Source organism: Mauremys mutica, chromosome 11 (assembly GCF_020497125.1).
Source record: "Mauremys mutica isolate MM-2020 ecotype Southern chromosome 11, ASM2049712v1, whole genome shotgun sequence".
Lineage (NCBI taxonomy): Eukaryota > Metazoa > Chordata > Testudines > Geoemydidae > Mauremys > Mauremys mutica.
The window spans coordinates 22,718,553-22,736,292 of record NC_059082.1 but is presented as its reverse complement, the minus strand read 5'-3'; the positions used below and the strand labels follow the sequence as shown (position 1 = coordinate 22,736,292).

At 44.2% G+C, this 17,740-nt stretch overlaps 1 protein-coding gene across 1 annotated transcript in view; it reads left to right on the top strand.

Moving 5' to 3' along the window:
- Positions 1-17,421, top strand: part of MYO5C (myosin VC) — a 60,878-nt gene extending 43,457 nt beyond the window's left edge. The window contains exons 32-41 of the mRNA XM_044980638.1: positions 2,513-2,678; positions 4,143-4,230; positions 4,743-4,844; positions 6,998-7,152; positions 8,689-8,778; positions 10,303-10,453; positions 11,867-12,149; positions 13,266-13,440; positions 14,027-14,107; positions 14,345-17,421. Of these exons, the coding sequence (XP_044836573.1) occupies positions 2,513-2,678; positions 4,143-4,230; positions 4,743-4,844; positions 6,998-7,152; positions 8,689-8,778; positions 10,303-10,453; positions 11,867-12,149; positions 13,266-13,440; positions 14,027-14,107; positions 14,345-14,497 (1,444 nt within the window). The 3' untranslated portion in view covers positions 14,498-17,421. The remainder of the gene's footprint in view (positions 1-2,512; positions 2,679-4,142; positions 4,231-4,742; positions 4,845-6,997; positions 7,153-8,688; positions 8,779-10,302; positions 10,454-11,866; positions 12,150-13,265; positions 13,441-14,026; positions 14,108-14,344) is intronic.
- The last annotated feature ends 319 nt before the right edge of the window (positions 17,422-17,740 follow it).

Here is a 17,740-nt window from a genome sequence, read left to right as displayed (position 1 = left end):
TTTAAATTGGGGCTGTCAAGTGATTAAAAAAATTAATCGCGATTAATCGTGCTGTTAAACTAATAGAATACCATTTAAATATTTTTGCATGTTTTCTATATTTTCAAATATTTTGATTTCAATTACAACATAGAACACAAAGTGTACAGTGCCTACTTTATATTTATTTATTACAGACATTTGAACTATATAAAAAAACTTCAATTCACCTCATTGAAGTACTGTAGTGCAATCTCTTTATCATGAAAGTTGAACATACAAATGTAGAATTATTTAAAAAAGAATAACTGCACTTAACAATAAAACAATGTAAAACTTTAAAGCCTACAAGTCCACTCAGTCCTACTTCTTTTTCAGCCAGTCACTCAGCAAACAAGCTTGTTTACATTTGAGGGAGTAAAGCTGCCTGCTTCTTGTTTACAATGTCACCTGAAAGTGAAAACAGGCGTTCACATGGCACTGTTGTAGCCGGCGTAGCAAGATATTTACATGCCAGATGCGCTAAAGATTCATTTGATTGAATATCTTGTACAAGAGATGCTTGTTTTTGTCCATTTGGAGCTTGTTATATTCCTAGATCTGTACTATTAGCTGGACTGTGTTTGAAATGGCCCACAAGTTTTCTACATTTTGCTAGCACGTTTTCAAAACCACCATCACTGAGTGCTACTGTAATGGATCGCTGCAGACTGTGAGCAATGCACATCATGTGTTCAAAAGGCAAGCGACTGGCTGTTGCTACCATGTGACGTGCACTGTCAGTACTAATTCTTGTTACCTTTTCTTGAATATTCCATTCTTTCGCAACATCCATGAAATGCTCTGCACATGCTTCAGCATAGTGTCTCTCTTCATTATCAGTTACTGTTACAGCAAACGACTGCAGTGTCCATGCGGCATCAGTAAGGTGTGCCGTGACACCAAGATAGCTACGATTACTCAAGGATGTCCAGTGATCACCAGTCAAACCAACAGCCAGTGCATTTTTCAGAAGCTCCAACTTTGTAGTCGTCTTGTTGTCATAGTCATTTAGTGAGGGCGGCACGGGGCCCAGCAGGCACAGGGCTTGGCGGGGAGGTCAGCCCCAGGCGGCATGGGGCTCGAGGGGCGGGGTCCAGCCCCAGCTGCAGGTGGCATGGGACTCTGGGGTAGGGGTCAGCCCCAGCTGTGGATGGCACAGGGCTGGGTGGGGGAGACCCCACTGTGGGCAGTGCGGAACTTGGGAGCGGGGAGGCTCAGCCCCAGCTGTGGGTGACATGGGGCTGGGGTGGGGGCAGCCCCAGCCTCAGCAGCATGGGGCTGGGCGGGGGGCAGCCCCGTCTGCAGGCAAAATGGGGCTATGGGGTGGGGGTCAGCTCCCGAGCTCAGGAAGGGGGGAGGTCAGCCCCAGGTTGCATGGGGCTCGGGAGGGGGGCAGCCCCAGCTGCGGGTGACATGGGGCTTGGGAGTTGTTGTCAGCCCCAGCCCACAGAATCATAGAATCTCAGGGTTGGAAGGGACCTCAGGAGGTCATCTAGTCCAACCCCCTGCTCAAAGCAGGACCAATCCCCAGACAGATTTTACCCCAGTTCCCTAAATGGCCCCCTCAAGGATTGAACTCTCAATGCTGGGTTTAGCAGGCCAGTGCTCAAACCACTGAGCTATCCCTCCCCTGCCCCCCAGCACAGATCCCGGCGTGGGCAGTGCAGAGCTCGGGAGGGGGGACTCAGCCCCAGATGTGGGAGGTGGGTCGGCCCCAGCCCCGGCAGGCATGGGGAAGGCAGCTGGAGCAGGGTGGCTCAGGCGAACCTCTCACTGTCCTGTTTTTACTTTAAAAAAAAAAAAATACTACTCAGCTGGAGCTGGCATGGGAACCAGTCTTTCTGTAGAAGCAGCAAAGAATCCTGTGGCACCTTATAGACTAACAGACGTTTTGCAGCATGAGCTTTCGTGGGTGAATACCCACTTCTTCAGATGCAAGTGAAGATGCTACTTGCATCCGAAGAAGTGGGTATTCACCCACGAAAGCTCATGCTGCAAAACGTCTGTTAGTCTATAAGGTGCCACAGGATTCTTTGCTGCTTCTACAGAACCAGACTAACACGGCTACCCCTCTGATACTAGTCTTTCTGTAGCCTCTCCTCTTTCCGCCTGCCCTCCGGTGGCGGCTTGTGTTACTGCACCTGACCTGACCTAGGTTCTGTAGAGCAGCTGATGCTGATTAAAGCGTTAATTGTGCTGTGCGTTAATCACAGGCGTTAAGGGCAGTTAATTGACAGCCCTATTTTAAATCTGTTTGAGAAATGTGGATTTAATGTCATAGGCTGAGTGGAGACACTTAAAACCTTATAGGGACTGGCATTGTATTTAGCAACTACCACTCGCTGCTGGGGTGGTATAATGGTGAGGTGGGAAATTGCTTCTGCCAACTCAATAAGTACCGGAGAGAGAGAGAGAACATGTAACATATCTTGAAGTAATGTTGTGCTTTCTGAGAAGAAGAATAAGGGAACAAACTTTTTGTGATTTCTAGAACACTGGAAGAGCAGACTGAAACACACACAAAAGAAGAGAAGCAGATTGTCACAATCCAAGAAATTCAGGAGACAAACAATCACCTAAAGGAGCAACATGAAATTGAGAATGAAGTAAAGAGCAAGATAAAGCAGGAGGCATTTCATCTTACTCTGGAAAACATGGTGAGGAATGAAATTCTCTTAATCCACCCCCAAAACACAGTTAAAAATACAGAGTGCACAGTAGGAGCTAGACATTTCCCAGCCCAGTGCAGCTGCACAAGGAGAGGGTGGAAAAGCCCCTCTCCCTGGCATCTCTCTATTGGCCTAGGCCAGAGAGAGACTGAAGTCCCTGTGCTCCTGGCATGCAGAGAATGAGGAACTATAGAGCTAACAGTAACAGTGGAAATCCCAGCTGGAGAGGGACGTGCCCATGGCTTTATTCCCTGCTGCCCCAGATCAGGGCCAGCAGGAAGAAGGCAGCACACATGCCATTGTTGTGTGTGCTTCCGCTGTGCTCCCTCATATATTTTGTTTGCTTAAGACACAGTGCCTCCATAATCTCCCATTGAAGTGCAACTCCTCCTAAACCGTCCAACGGGCAGGTACTAGCTTCAAGTCACAGTCTAGCTCAATCGAGCAAAAGATTTAAAGGTATAGTGCAGTTAAATATTATACTAGGAGGTGAGAGCGATGTTGCCCCAGTTCTGCTTGGAATTCCCATTGATTTTGAGGACAGAAGGATTGCGGGATCAAGTTTGTATTCAGTGGGACTACTCACAATCTGAAAATTAAGTACATACAGGGCTGTCTCTAGAGATTGTGGTGCCCTATGCAGCCCCCCCCGGGGGGGGGGGCTGGCCCTGGGCCTCTGTGGGGGTGGGGGCGGTCCCAGGCCTCCGCCAGGGGGGGGACACGCCCAAGGGCTTTGGGAGGCAGGAACAGCCAGTGCAGGAAGGCAGCAGGGGTCAGGCCCGCCCCTGCACTCACGGGGCGGCGGGAAGTGGAGGGACCCAGCCCCAGCCTGCTCCGCTCTGCTCCCCTCACTTCCAGGCTTGGGGTAAGGGGGGGGAACCGCCCCCCAGCACTCACCAGCAGCATGGCTGGGAGCCGGCGTAGTGGAGCGGGCTGGGATCGGGTCACTCCACTTCCCGCCACCAGGTGAGTGCAGGGTGGGCCCAACCCCTGCTGCAGTCCCCTGGGATGCATAGCTCAGGGGAAGAGGTGGAGTGGGGGCAGGGCTGAGAGGAAGGGGTGGGGCAGGAGCAGAGGCAGCATTCCTGGGCCCTGCTGTGCGCAGTCCATGAGGGGCCAGCTCAGCCGTCCGGGGGATTGGGCTGGCTGCTGGAGCTGGCTGCAGCATGCAGCTGCGTAGTTTGTGTATGGGTAGGGATGGCCTTGAGCACATACATAAGTCTTTACAGAATTGGGACCGAATATTCTAAAGTGAAAATGAAGTTAGCGGGCCAGATAAATATTTACCTATGTCAGACCAGCTGCTGAGCAGATTTCTGCATGTGCTGTCTGATTGGTTCATCAGCAGTGCCAGTAAGGATGCACCCCTGATCTCAGTTTTATTGCCCTCTGTGGAGGCAGAAGCAGAGGTCTATTAACTAGTTACTCTCCATCTTTATTTGATTATTGTAGGATCTTGAAGAAGAGTTAGACATGAAAGACAGAGTAATAAAAAAATTGCAGGATCAGATCAAGACTCTTACCAAGACTATTGAAAAAGGTAGGACTTATTTTTTACAGTTTAAAATAGTTTTGAATGTGTAATATGAGGTGTGTGTGTATGTGAGAGAAAAAGAGGGTCAAAAGGTTGCGAAATTCAATCTTTCAACAACAACAAAAGATGGGAAAGCATTAGCAAAAATTTCATAAATGTTTTCCCTGTTTTTCAGCCCATTTTATAAATGTGTGAATGTGTGTGTACACTTTTTTTTTTCAGAATTAGTTTGCACTCTAAGAGTTGTTTTAAAGGTTGAAAACCTGACTAATATTGGGATGGGTAGCCAAAGCCTCACTTGTTTAGTGCAAGTAGTCCCACAGGAGTCAGTGAGACTACTCATGTGAGTAATCTGAGCAGGAATTGACCGATAATACTTGAGCCATAAATTGAGATGATTATTGCAAACAGGAGCTACAGTATGTTTCTGGCCGTAAGAACTGCATGTCTCTCGTAGTTTGTTTTAACATGTTAACATTACATTAGCCTGTAAGTAAGAGTACATTTACTTTTGACAGCCAATGATACACATGTGCCAGCTCTGCCGCCTAAGGAGTACATTGGAATGATGGAGTACAGAAAGGAAGATGAAGCAAGAATTATTAAAAATCTCATCCTTGGTACTTCAGTTACACTTTGAATTACAGCTACATTTAATTATATTCAATACAGCATGTTAAAAAAAATCCAAGATTTGTTCATTTCAGTTGTACTCATTATTAACTTTGATCTCTTTATCTCCCTTCTCTCTCACTTTACTCTTAGGGGCACCATACTATTATTTTCTATTACTGCTTGATTCAAAATGTTTCAAAGATAGAAGTATTTTATCTGGTGAAAACTCATTTGTCTCCTATCTCTGACTCTACTGTCTATCTTCTTATTTGTTCACTTCTGAAACTAGGAATCTCGAGTACTCCAGGACCTGAGTTTAATTTTCCTTCCTTGTCTGTAAGTCATTATCTCTAGAACTTTGCTAGAAGTTGTCTGTACCCCTCTGCTGAAATCACAAGCCCCTGCTCTCAAAACTTCAGGGATACAGAATGTTTCAATTGGACTGTTCTTGCTGTATGACTCAGGGCTGTGTGACCAGGGCCACCCAGAGGGGGGAGCAAGTGGGGCAATTTGCCCAGGGCCCCGTGAGCCCTTGCCCAGCAGCAGTCCGGCTCTTCGGCGGCATTTCGGCGGCAGGGGGCCCTTCAGTGCTGCCAAAGATGCAGAGTGACTGAAGCCCCCCCCCGGCCGCCAAAATGCCGCTGAAGACCTGGACCGCTGCTGGGTGAGTACAAGCGCCGCAGCTCCCCCGCTTTGCCCCAGGCCCCCTGAATCCTCTGGGTGGCCCTGTGTGTGACCTCTCCTCTTTGGTCCCTCATCCAGTCTTCTACCCACTTGCTCTTCTTATCTATCTAGGGTATTTATTTAGGACCAGTCACCATAATATCTAGGCATAGCACGAGGGCGGGCAAACTTTTTGGCCCGAGGGCCATATCTGGGTGGGGAAATTGCATGCAGGCTGGGGCAGGAGGTTGGGGTGCGGAGGGAGTGCGGGGTGTGGGAGGGAGTGTGGTGCACAGGAAGGGGCTCAGGGCAAGGGGTTGGGGCACAGGAGGGGTGTAAGGTGTACGAGGGGGCCCAGGGCAGGGGGTTGGGATGCTGGAGGGGGCTCAGGGCAGGGGGTTGGGGCGCAGGGAGGGGTGTGGAGTGCAGGAGAGGGCTCAGGGCAGGGGGTTGCAGTGCAGGAGAGGGCTCAGGGCAAGGGGTTGGGGCACAGGAGGGGTGTAAGGTGTATGAGGGGGCCCAGGGCAGGGGGTTGGGATGCTGGAGGGGGCTCAGGAGAAGGGGTTGGGGTGCAGGAGAGGGCTCAGGGCAGGGGGTTGGGGTGCAGGGAGGGGTGTGGGGTGCGGCAGGGGGTTGCGGTGCCAGCAGGGGGCTCAGGGGTGTGGGGTGCAGGAGGGGTTCAGGGTGTGGGCTCCAGCCTGGCGCTGCTTACCTGCAGCGGCTCCAGGGTGGCAGCAACACACATTTTTATATATATTTCTATGAGGGATGCTAAATGGAAATGTATTGCATTGTAATAATAGAGCTGAGCAAGAACCAAAATTTCTGTCCTGCCGAAAATTTCACACTTCTGGAAAAAAATCCATTCTGATTCAGAACAAAAAGTTGGACATGTGAAATTTTCTATTGGGGGAGTGGGGGGCACTTTGAGAAGAAGTGAAATGGAATTTCTCTAAAACATCCTGCCGTCCAGCCATCTCCCTGCCTCCCTTGCCTAATTGTGTGCTGGGAGCCAGTGCTCCTCGGGCATACCCAGCTCCCCTGCAGCCCACCTGGCCACTGCCAGTCCTCAGCTCCCGCACAGTGGGAAGCTGGGAGTTTATGGAGCACCAGCTCCCCAGCAGCTGGCCACAGGAGCTGTGGGTGAGGCAGGGAGCTCAGCTTAGAGGCAGCCCACCTGGTGGGTTGCCCGGGAGACAGAAAACCTGGGCTGCCAAGGAGTTGGGTGAGCCATGGTGCTGGGAATGATTTTCTGACAGAAAATCTGAATTTTGCAGATGGCGAATTTGGCACTGGGAAATCATTCTGAAGGCAGTTTCCTGACCAGCTCTAGTAATTATACAGGAAAAGAGAATTCATCCACAAACTGGTTAATCAAGAGCGTGGTTAGAAATTAATCCAGTGATTTTTACTTATTTAAGTAAGACTAGATGGTGATACTACCTTTGTATCTACAATGTGTAATGAACACCCGCTTTGACTCTGCTTTGCTCAGATCTAAAGCCACGTGGAGTGGTAGTAAATATGATTCCGGGCCTACCAGCTTACATCCTGTTCATGTGTGTGAGATATGCAGATTATCTGAATGATGGTGACATGCTGAAATCTTTCATGAGCATAACCACTAATGGTATCAAACAAGTTATTAAGGTAGGAATATTTCTTGCATACTTTGCTTTATTCTACTATTTTATTAGTTTCATTGTACATGCACCGACAGGCTTACAATATGCACATATCATACATGGAAAAATGTTGATATTTGTCATCCACGGGTCCTCCAGAGTTAGGAATATCATAGATGGTGACAATGCTTTGGTTGGTAGTTGCACTGCAGTAGCGCCTACAGATCTCAGCCGGGGTGAAGGGCCTATTGTGAGAGCACAGTACATACATACTACATAAAGATTTCCCTCTCCCAAGAAGCTTACAAAATTGAGACATAACATCCAATACAGTACATCTAAAAGTTAGTAGCTAAATAAGTTTTACTGTGTTTTCAGCCATGGTAAGAGTTTGTTGCATGAGGTATTTCCAAACATGAGATATTGGGCTTCTTTTTGGACAGAGATGAGGTTTGAAGAGTGTATTTGTTACAAGACTGCATTGTGTGGAATCTAGGGCCTGGTCCACACTAAAAAGGGGGTTCGAATTAGGGTACGCAAATTCAGCTACGTGAATAGCGTAGCTGAATTCGAAGTACCCTAATTCGAACTACTCACCCGTCCAGACGCAGCGGGGTCAAACTCCGCGGCTCCAAGGTCGACTCCGCCACTGCCGTTTGCAGTGGTGGAGTACCGGAGTCGACCGCGGCGCTTCCGGAGTTCGAACTATCGCGTCTAGATCAGACGCGATAGTTCGAACTCCGAGAAGTCGAACTCACCGCGTCGACCCGGACGGTAAGTGTGGACTAGCCCTAGGGTGCTATTGCCACTACAGTCCCAACAGTGTAATTGCATACACAGTTCTTGCTAGCCTGGCACTAATAGATCTGAATCCTAAAAAACATGTTGTAAACCAACTTACAAAACCATGCTATAAGCTAGGACCCTCTGTCTGTGATCCCATCTACAAATTCCACCATGCAGTACCTGGATATTATGTTGTGGCCTAGTGACCCAGAAAAGCAAAAGGCACAGTTCTGTTTTGTGGCACAGATGGAAGTGAAACATGTTTTATGCAGTTTAATGTGTAGTATATATGGAACCTACAACTCAAGTTTGTAAACAGATTTATAATCCAGTTCACCCCTTACACTGAGCAAGGAAAGCATGTCAGCACCTTGCTACCAAGAACCATGTTTAAACACAGCTGTAACTTATATACGTCCAACAGCTGAATTTCAAAGCAGTACTTCCAGATAATTGAATTTCAGTTGTGTATGCATACAGTGTTCAGTCCTTTTGCAGGAAGACTTCCAGTAATTTTTGGAGCCCCCATACACACTGACTAGCCAACCCATGGTACAACTGCATTTAAATTATATACAAACAAAGATTTTAAGGCCATTGTAGACATGGGCACATTTTCTGTATAGATAGTGCTTTATAGATACTGTTTGCTCCTTTCACTGTAGCTTGATGCTACTGCACTAACTCTGTGTTGGTCATAAGTTTCAATAATAAAATCAAATTAAACTTTAAGGGATCATGTTTAAAAAGGTTGTTTTTACATGTCATTGTTTAGGAACATGCTGAAAATTTTGAGATGATGTCCTTTTGGCTCTCCAATACATACCATTTTCTTAACTGTTTGAAACAATACAGCGGGGAAGAGGTAGGAATTATTTCATCACTTCACATTTTACATAATTTCACTGAATTTTATACCCAAATGGGGCAGGGATCATCAGATGGGACTATCTCACCGGAAGGGCCTGAAATTCGTATCCTTCTGTACTAGTGATTTTTGGCTTAGAGGTGATCCAGTGGAATAGAACAGCTTGTCCAAAGTCACTTAGGAAGATGTTTGAAACACTAACAGTAAACAGTTGTTAAAGCAAGAAGGAAGAAACGGTTACATACTTTGGGTGCCATTTAATCCATTTGCTGCTTAGTTTGATCTTCTGTTTAATTTGAACAGGACCACAGGAGCTCAACTAGTTGTATTTAAAAATAACTTTCACCTTTTCTTTCACTCAACTGTTACTGCTGGGCAGACATTGTTATCATTTGATTAATAAGTAAAGTTACAACTCCGAATGAAATCAAAGACACATGGTAGTAAAATATCTGGTTTAAGATAAACTGACTAAAGCTGGATTTCATTGCTAGTTTTCCGTTCTTTAAACCCCAAACTTAGTGATACTTGATGAATGAGGGATAGAAACCCATATGGTCTGAAACTAAAAGACAGTATTCTCATGAATCCCTACAAAGAGAAAACACCTTTCACTCAACCCCAGCTGTAAGCACTTCTGTGTACTTTGCAAGCTGCAATACTGTCCCTGGTGGTTATAGTGATAATAGCAAAGTTTGATCAGAAAGGCCTTTGACTGAAGTAAAGGCAAGACAATGCAATGCAATTCTTTCACAATTTAACTGCAGAATTGGAGGCGTGTTTGAACCCAAAACATGGTTCTGGGCATGGATCCAAGTTTGCATCTTTAATCCATCTCTGTAATGAACCAAATGCAAGTCTGAACATTCCAAACTTTGCGTGTGCATTTCAAAACCCCGAGCTTGAGAGCATTTCAATCCTGGGTTTTTCTTCTCATTACAAAGATACAAAATTCAGATGTGGGACTTTGGGTCAGATTTAAAAATCCTGAGCTGATAATGTTGTCTGTCAGCTGTTGGAACCTACTATTAACCCTGTTTCTAAGAGGCTGAAAACGCTGCTGTATTAATATTCATATCAGAAATTTGCCTTTTTACAAAGTACAAAAATGAGAGCATTTGAAACCATAAAAAATTGAAGAGGCACATTTGAATTTTTCTCTCATACAGTTTAAACAAGAGAGTGATTTTCCTGCAAAAAGTATCTGATGCTTTCCAAGTAAATGATCTAGCACCTGATCCAAAGCCCACTGAAGTCGATGTGAGTCTTTCCTTTGGCTACACTGGGTTTTTGATCAGACACCGAATGAGCATTAAGTAGAAAAATGTGTCTGTTGATGTCGATGAAATCCATGGGTAGTAGCAGCGTCTCAAGACAGCAGTAAGTTTGACCCATTTTGAGAGTGTGGATGCGCACACACAGAACTCACTGATCTAGTTCATGTGTAGCACAGTTCAGATCTATTGATAATGATGGCATTAACACCATTGTCATATTGATACATTTACAACTGTCTTTCAGGAATTCATGAAGCAAAATACTCCACGTCAGAATATGAACTGTTTGAAGCATTTTGATCTTTCAGAATACAGACAAATTCTTAGTGACTTGGCCATTCGTATCTATCACCAATTCATTCATGTAATGGAGAATAACATTCAGGCAATGATAGGTAAGAAGGAAGAAAATAACCAATGAAAATAAATGCACTAGTAGCTGCTAAGATATTTGAATAAATCTTATACAGAGACACAAGACTAGGAGTGAACTATGCCCTGTTGCGCATACACACCCACAAGTATGTGTGTACATATCGATACATCTGTGTACATTGACTGTACAGTCACCGGAAGTTTGAATGTTTTTTCCCCCTTGAAGCAGCTTTTCTCAGTGTGGGGCATGGCCCCGGAGCACAAAGGACTAGCTAGGGCAGCTGTGGACGATGTATAAATTGAGTGTTTAGCAACACGTGACAGGTCTGAAGGGGGAGGGGGCTGATAGATTTTTATTTTCCTAAAAAGGGGGGTTTCAGATAGGAAATATTTCCTAACATGTTTCTGCTTCTACTTCCATCCTGCCCTTCCCCACCCCACCTCCTCTATTTCTAACCAGCCAAGACGAAGGCAAGCTATTAAGCAGCAGTGTATTCCATTTCTGTATTGCTGTTTTCACTAGACATTTTACAGTGGCTTTTTTTCCTTTGTGTTTTTCTAATTATTCATGATAGTGTGACAGTAGTGTTTGTTTGGTTTAGTTTTCCCGCATTACCTCACACTAAGGCTATGTCTACATTACACACCACTGGTGTCATCATGTAGAGTACACGTAGCTACTTGCTGCAGTGAAAAAGAGGCTGCATGCACACTGCAGTGTGTAGCTACACGCATCAGCGAGAGGCTCTAGCAGAGAGGAGGCAGCAGAGAGAGGCTTCAGCAGCTCCCCACTGCCAGAGCCTTTCCTCACTGCCTCCACCCTGCCAGAGCCTTTCCCCCTCTAGCTGAGGGGAGGCTGCAGAGAAGGGCTTCAGCAGCAGGGAGGCAGCAGGACACTACACTGCTAAAAATAGCAGCATAGACAGGCAGGCACATCTTGGACAAGTCGAGATGGCGTAGGATACGAACTCACATACATACCAGCACCCTTCCGGCGTGTCTTTACTCTACTTACCTAAACCCTGCCTCACCGGCTGTACTGCTATTTATAGTTATGCTGGGGGGCTACGCAGGAGTGTACGCTAGACACCGCCCAAAGAAGCATGAGTGTATATCTGCCCGAAAGGTCTAACAATGCTCATTTTGTTGGATGTGGTGCAAGGAATGGCTTCCTTCGTCTACAGTGTTCCCCTTCTCCCTTTTGGGCTACCGTACTGAGCTGCCACATAAAGATGAGGTTCTCGAAATCTAGCCTGAAAGCACACACAATTTTCACGTGCAAACCTCCTTTATTACTGGAGTAATGAGAAACTGCAGTTTTAAAAACTTTAAATGATACAGCTTGAAAATATTTGTTCCCAAAACCAAATTACCATATTAAAAGGACCCTACATGTTGTTGGTGTTACAAATGATTTCCCGTTGCCTTTTCAGTACCAGGTATGCTTGAATATGAAAGTCTCCAAGGAATTTCTGGCATGAAACCTACAGGATTCCGTAAACGTTCTTCTAGTATAGACGACACCGATACCTACACAATGACCTCCATCCTGCAACAGCTCAGCTATTTTTATAGCACAATGTGCCAGAATGGCTTGGACACAGAGCTTCTAAAGCAGGCAGTGAAGCAGCTTTTCTTTCTGATTGGAGCTGTCACCCTTAATAGTCTTTTCCTCCGCAAGGACATGTGCTCTTGTAGGAAAGGAATGCAGATAAGGTAAAGCCAATAAAGATTCAGCAAGCAGTTTTCTGAGAGAGGGGATTTTTTTAACTTACTGTAGTTCTATCACTTGTGCCATTGGATACACTGTGAACATTGCGTGGTGATGATTTTTGTCCCTCTGGTTTGAAAAGGTAGATTTTAACTTTTCTGTGAATTAGTTTGCTGATCCTAGCATACTCCATGATACAGTGCTTATCACAAGTGTACTTTATATGTAACATTAACAGAGGGACACACAGTACAGTCTGGAGGGGCAGAGAGACTCAGAAGCCCAGTTCTGGATCACTTATTGTCTCCTTTAGCCTGCAACACGTCTGTGGCTCTTGCCATGCTAATTTACACACACAGGCATTTTATAATGGATTTTACTGTGGAGAGTGGATACAACATTCCCTGATTGGCAGAATTGCTGAATTATCTTCCCACCCTTAATGATGAGACAAGAATCAGGTGCAAATCCAGCAGGGGTTTGGCTTGAGGGCTCCTCTTCCTTTTGCCCTTATGTGGATAAGGAGGAGAATATGCTCCTAAATCATTGCAAAAGATATACAGTTCAGTTACATCCCATTAGACAGTCTGGAGACAGAGCTGAAAGAAAATCAATAGATAAAGCCTACAGGCCTTAAATCGTCCGGGAAAGTGGCAATGGGAGACAGGGGCTTTCACCCATAGGTCATCAATTATGAGAATCTGGTCCAGGTTGGGAATGTGCAAAAGTTGCTATTATCTCCTGGCTCTCTTGAGGATGCTGTGAAAGTGTATTTTTAAAGGAATAGCAGTATTTTAACACAATCCCATGTAATGCTGCCACATCCTGCTAATGTATGAAACTGACTAGGGCCTTTGTATAAACAACAAAGAAACTCATTGTCCAAAGTTCGTGAAATACAAAATGTGAACAGGATAAAATGATGAAAGGGAAATCAGGTTTTTAAATTAGTCAGTTTTAATAATCTAAGGGAGGAGTTTTTAAATATATTTTTTGCTTAATACGTATGAATTTTAAACTGACCGTGTTTTTTTAATGACATTCATTTGCAGATTGCTTTATTATTACTAGTTTGTGAGGGGAAACTGACATTTCTATGCTTGTTTTTGGTTTAACCCCAGATGTAATATCAGCTACTTAGAAGAATGGCTTAAAGAAAAGAATCTGCAGAGCAGTTCTGCCAAGGAAACTTTGGAACCTCTCTCTCAGGCAGCCTGGCTCCTTCAGGTCAAAAAGATCACAGACGATGATGCCAAGGAGATATATGAACGCTGTACATCCCTGTCTGCTGTGCAGGTAATAAACTCTGTCATTTTCTGTTGGCAGCACCAATTGTAGAATCTTATAATTCATGTGTGAAATAATCCTGGCTGCAGACAGAGTGATCAGCATCCCACTTTTATAACAGCTTCTTCCTAGCCAAATGTTCCAACCCAGACCTCCACAGCTTTAATGTTTGATTCTCGGATTCTTTTGTTTGTATTTTCTACTTTTCTGTCTTGGATGCCTATCTGCCCTGTTCTATTTGGGTCCTGCTCCAGATCTGTCCCCTTCTCTATTCTCCAGTATCATTTCCTTTGTCTGTCACAAAACTTTTTTTTTTTAATGGGTTTCCTTTAATCAGTTTGGCCATTTCCACCATGTACCCACTTCACCCTTCTCCTCTCTGATACTTTTGGGGATGAGCCTAGGCAATTATCACATACAGAATCACTCACTAGTTTGCCAGTTAATAATCTACCTCCTTTCAGTACAATTGCTTACAATGCCCTCAGTCGGTTAGATATGGATGGGGGCATAATTTTAATGCCTCTTCCTTCCAAACTGTTCCTTTTTTCTGGCATGGGTTACAATTATTAAAAGTCTTTTCTCATTTATGCAGATAGTAAAGATCCTCAATTCATACACTCCTATTGATGATTTTGAGAAAAGAGTGTCCCCATCGTTCGTTCGCAAAGTCCAGGTAAGAGCCATACATTATTTTCACACACACATTCAAGTTACAATATTTTGCACACAGTTTACAATGGTACATGTTCATACTTGGCTTTAAATTCAAACCAGAACAAAAGTTACTCCTCTTCTGTACCCTTTGGGACTGACAAGAAAAAAAATCATTAGCATAATGGGAAAGCAGCCTTTTCGGGTTTTACCACTTCGTATCTTCTTGACAGTAAATCTCTCTTTGTTCTATTTGCAGGCTATGCTCAATAATCGAGAGGATATTCCACAACTGATGCTAGATACCAAATATCTCTTTCAAGTGACATTTCCTTACACCCCATCTCCACATGCCTTGGAAATTATACAAATTCCCAGCAGTTTCAAACTTGGCTTTCTCACAAGAGTGTAATTAAAAATACAAAGGATTTGCCACTCTGTCCTCAAAGACTAAATGAAGAGCAAACTTTTATGGCTGATTTCCCCACAACTGGGATATAGTGCAGTGTCTGTCTATGCAATATACTTTTAAAAACTATTTTGGAATCAGGACATCAGCAGTAGGAATAAAGCATATGCCAGCCTACAAAAACCCCTCCTTTCTTTTCTTAGTATTGTCCATTCTCCACTGCATTTTTACAAAGGGCGATACTATATCCAGCAGCTATGCACTTTACAGTTTTGGAGCCCTACGAAGGAAGTTTGTTGGAGACAAATTTGTGTTGGTGCTCCATGTTCTTGGACAGATCACCAGTAAGGGAACAACATGCTGGATCTCTCTCATGGTGTAACAACTACTATGCTATAATATGTCATGGTGCTGTTTTCTCTCACATGTGAGATGTTTTCCCTAGGAGTTCCTCTCATTGGCTTGATATGATGGATTTATTTTGCAGCAGTCTTCACCCAGGTAGATTTCCTGTGGCATTCATTATTCCATCTGTGAAGGGAGTCTAACAACAATAAAATTGCTGTTTTGTGCCCGCAGAATAGTGGAGCAATAGAAAATGGAAGGTCTTCCTACAGCAGTTTAAAAAGCCAATGCAAATTACTACACTGACCATGGGGACAGCTCTGATGTCAGTATGAGGGAGAGAAGTGCTTCTGCAGACCCATGTTGGCCTTTTCCTGTGTGTGCTGACCTGCTCACTCAAACATTATAGTTCAGGCAGAGGAGCCCATATCAGCATCCATTTAAAGTAGAGCTGGGGCTGAAACACTTAATTTGGAGGCAGAGTTCAGTTTCCCCTTTGCAAAATTCAGGGGTATTCAAGTCTGGGGTTTTGGTTCAGCCCATTACAGTGATAAAGCCAGCTGTAAAATTGGGATCAAAATCCAGGTTTGCATTTTAAACTTTTGTTCCTTCAAAGGGGGATGGGTGTAGGGTTGGGCTTGGACCCACCTCTAGTGTCATGTAATTGCAAAACACCTAGAGAGCCCATTCACTTCCCCCCCCACACACACACACACTTTTTTTGTTGTTGTTGATCAGGTGATAAAAATACAAACAGGTTGGTGGAGACTGTTGCATTTCAAGCACTGACATTTAATAGTCTGGAGGTGAGTTAGGAAAAATAACAGTGGAGTTTAATACGAGCATAACTAGACTGCATGTCATGGAAAGAATATTTCAAGCTTCTGCAGAACATCCTACATGTTCCACCTTTAAAACTCAACCAAGGGAACACCAACGTATCTTATTTGTACAGCCCATCACTTTGGGAGATGTTCACTTGCCACAGTGATGGGTGCTGTAGGAGAACCTAGATAGACGGACAAGGGCCCAATCCTGCCAGCACTTATTACAGAGGGTTGTGTTCACCACAGCTGGTAAGTCAGTGGGACTGCACCCAGTAGTAACCGTTTGCAGCAATGTCTCTAAGATGACCTGCAAAGCATTTGTACAAATTTGAGGAGAGGTGAGGGGGTGGTTATTTTGTTTTTAAACTTTCTTCAAGGGAAAAGGGTGACACGACCTGAGGTGAGGAGGAAGCTGCTAAGAGGGAATAGTTTGCGGGGAATCTTCCTCCCTAGCTCTAGACTGGTGAGGAGGAGGGGGATGGGGAATAACCCTACATTCAGACATGGGTTAGGCATTGAAGGGAAGCTGGGTAGCCAGAAGTGTGCAAGATAACAATACCTGCAGCCGTACTACTAGCCCCCTGGCCAGTTCCTTGGCATGTGCCTACTACTCTGAGAGTAGTGACTGAATGCAGCTCCCCTGGTATGTCCGTGCTCACAGATACAACCTGATTTCTTAGTATTTGTTCATATTTATTTCATTTAGACAGTACGTTCCTTGGGAACAGGGGCCTTGTCTCCTCAGCCCTGTGCAGCATCACAACCACAGCCAGCACACAACAAATATGTAGTAACTTATTTAATAGCGTACCCTGTAAAAATGATTGAAGTAATGGCACTCAGACACCATAGTGATGGGTGACCTTATAAAAACCTAGACAGATAATGATGTTTTACTAGTCAGTGTATTAGAACTTATTAGTATATTAGAAGTGAATAGGGTGACCAGATGTCCTGATAAAGTACGGTCAGGATGCCATTTGTCCCAATATTTTGTTTCGGGCGTGGTGGCCCTTCTTTCTTTGGCGGCAAGATTTAGTACCCACCACCGAAGACCATCAGCAACTGAAGGACCCGCCGCCAGAGTGCCGCCGAAGACCCAGATGCAGTGAGTGTAACAATTGAAAAGGTGTACCCTCTGCGGCGGTCCCGATATTTTGAAGTTATCTGGTCACCCTAGAAGTGAACTCTGTAGTAAGTAGGGCATAGAACTCTGTGGTCAAGGACCAGTTTGAGTTGCATTGATATATTTAAGTACTTTTTAACTTAATTCAGTTAATTTAAACATTACCCATATGAAGGAATGACAAAATATTTTTGTAATGTTTTGCTACACTATTTCTGTACTTTGTTAGTTTTGCATAACTGCATATGTGAATTTAAAAATGGAACCACCTCTGATAGTTACTAATAGGAATAGTGATATATGAAAAGCACATAGAGCAAGAATGGTATATATTTTTAAAAAGCATTTAAAAAAAAAAGTATACACAGTATCCTAAGCATGTAGGTAGGCTAACATTTTCCACATGTTAAATATCTTTTAAATCACTTTGAAATCATTTAAGTTTTGTAATAAAGATATTTTATGTTTTAGTACTAAAATGTTTGAAAGAAGTCACTTGAAATTATGTAAGGCTTGGTGGATATGGTAGGTCATGTATTAAACCATTAAGTCTCCATTTAGGTATTACATCAATCACTGTGACTGCAGCATAGCATATTTCAATATCTGACATTTGTGGTGTCCCTGGTTGCTAATTAATTTCCGTAATAAATATTATTATGGAAACAGACTAGTTTGGTTGCTGTAACCTACATACTTTTTTTTAGTTATCAAGAGCATCTGAAGCCGTAAGCATATCATATACTAACTTCTGCCTATGAAGTCATTTTACAGGGAGGAAATGTGGGAATTTGGTGTTGAACTCTTTCTCCCAGACTTAGGAGTGAAAAAAAACACTATGGTACAACAAGAAGAAAATCTTGATTGATTTTATTCAAAGGAAGGATCTGTGTCTAAGAATGGGAGAGAAGGCAGAAATAATAGCCTCATGGTGGGTAATACTACTCT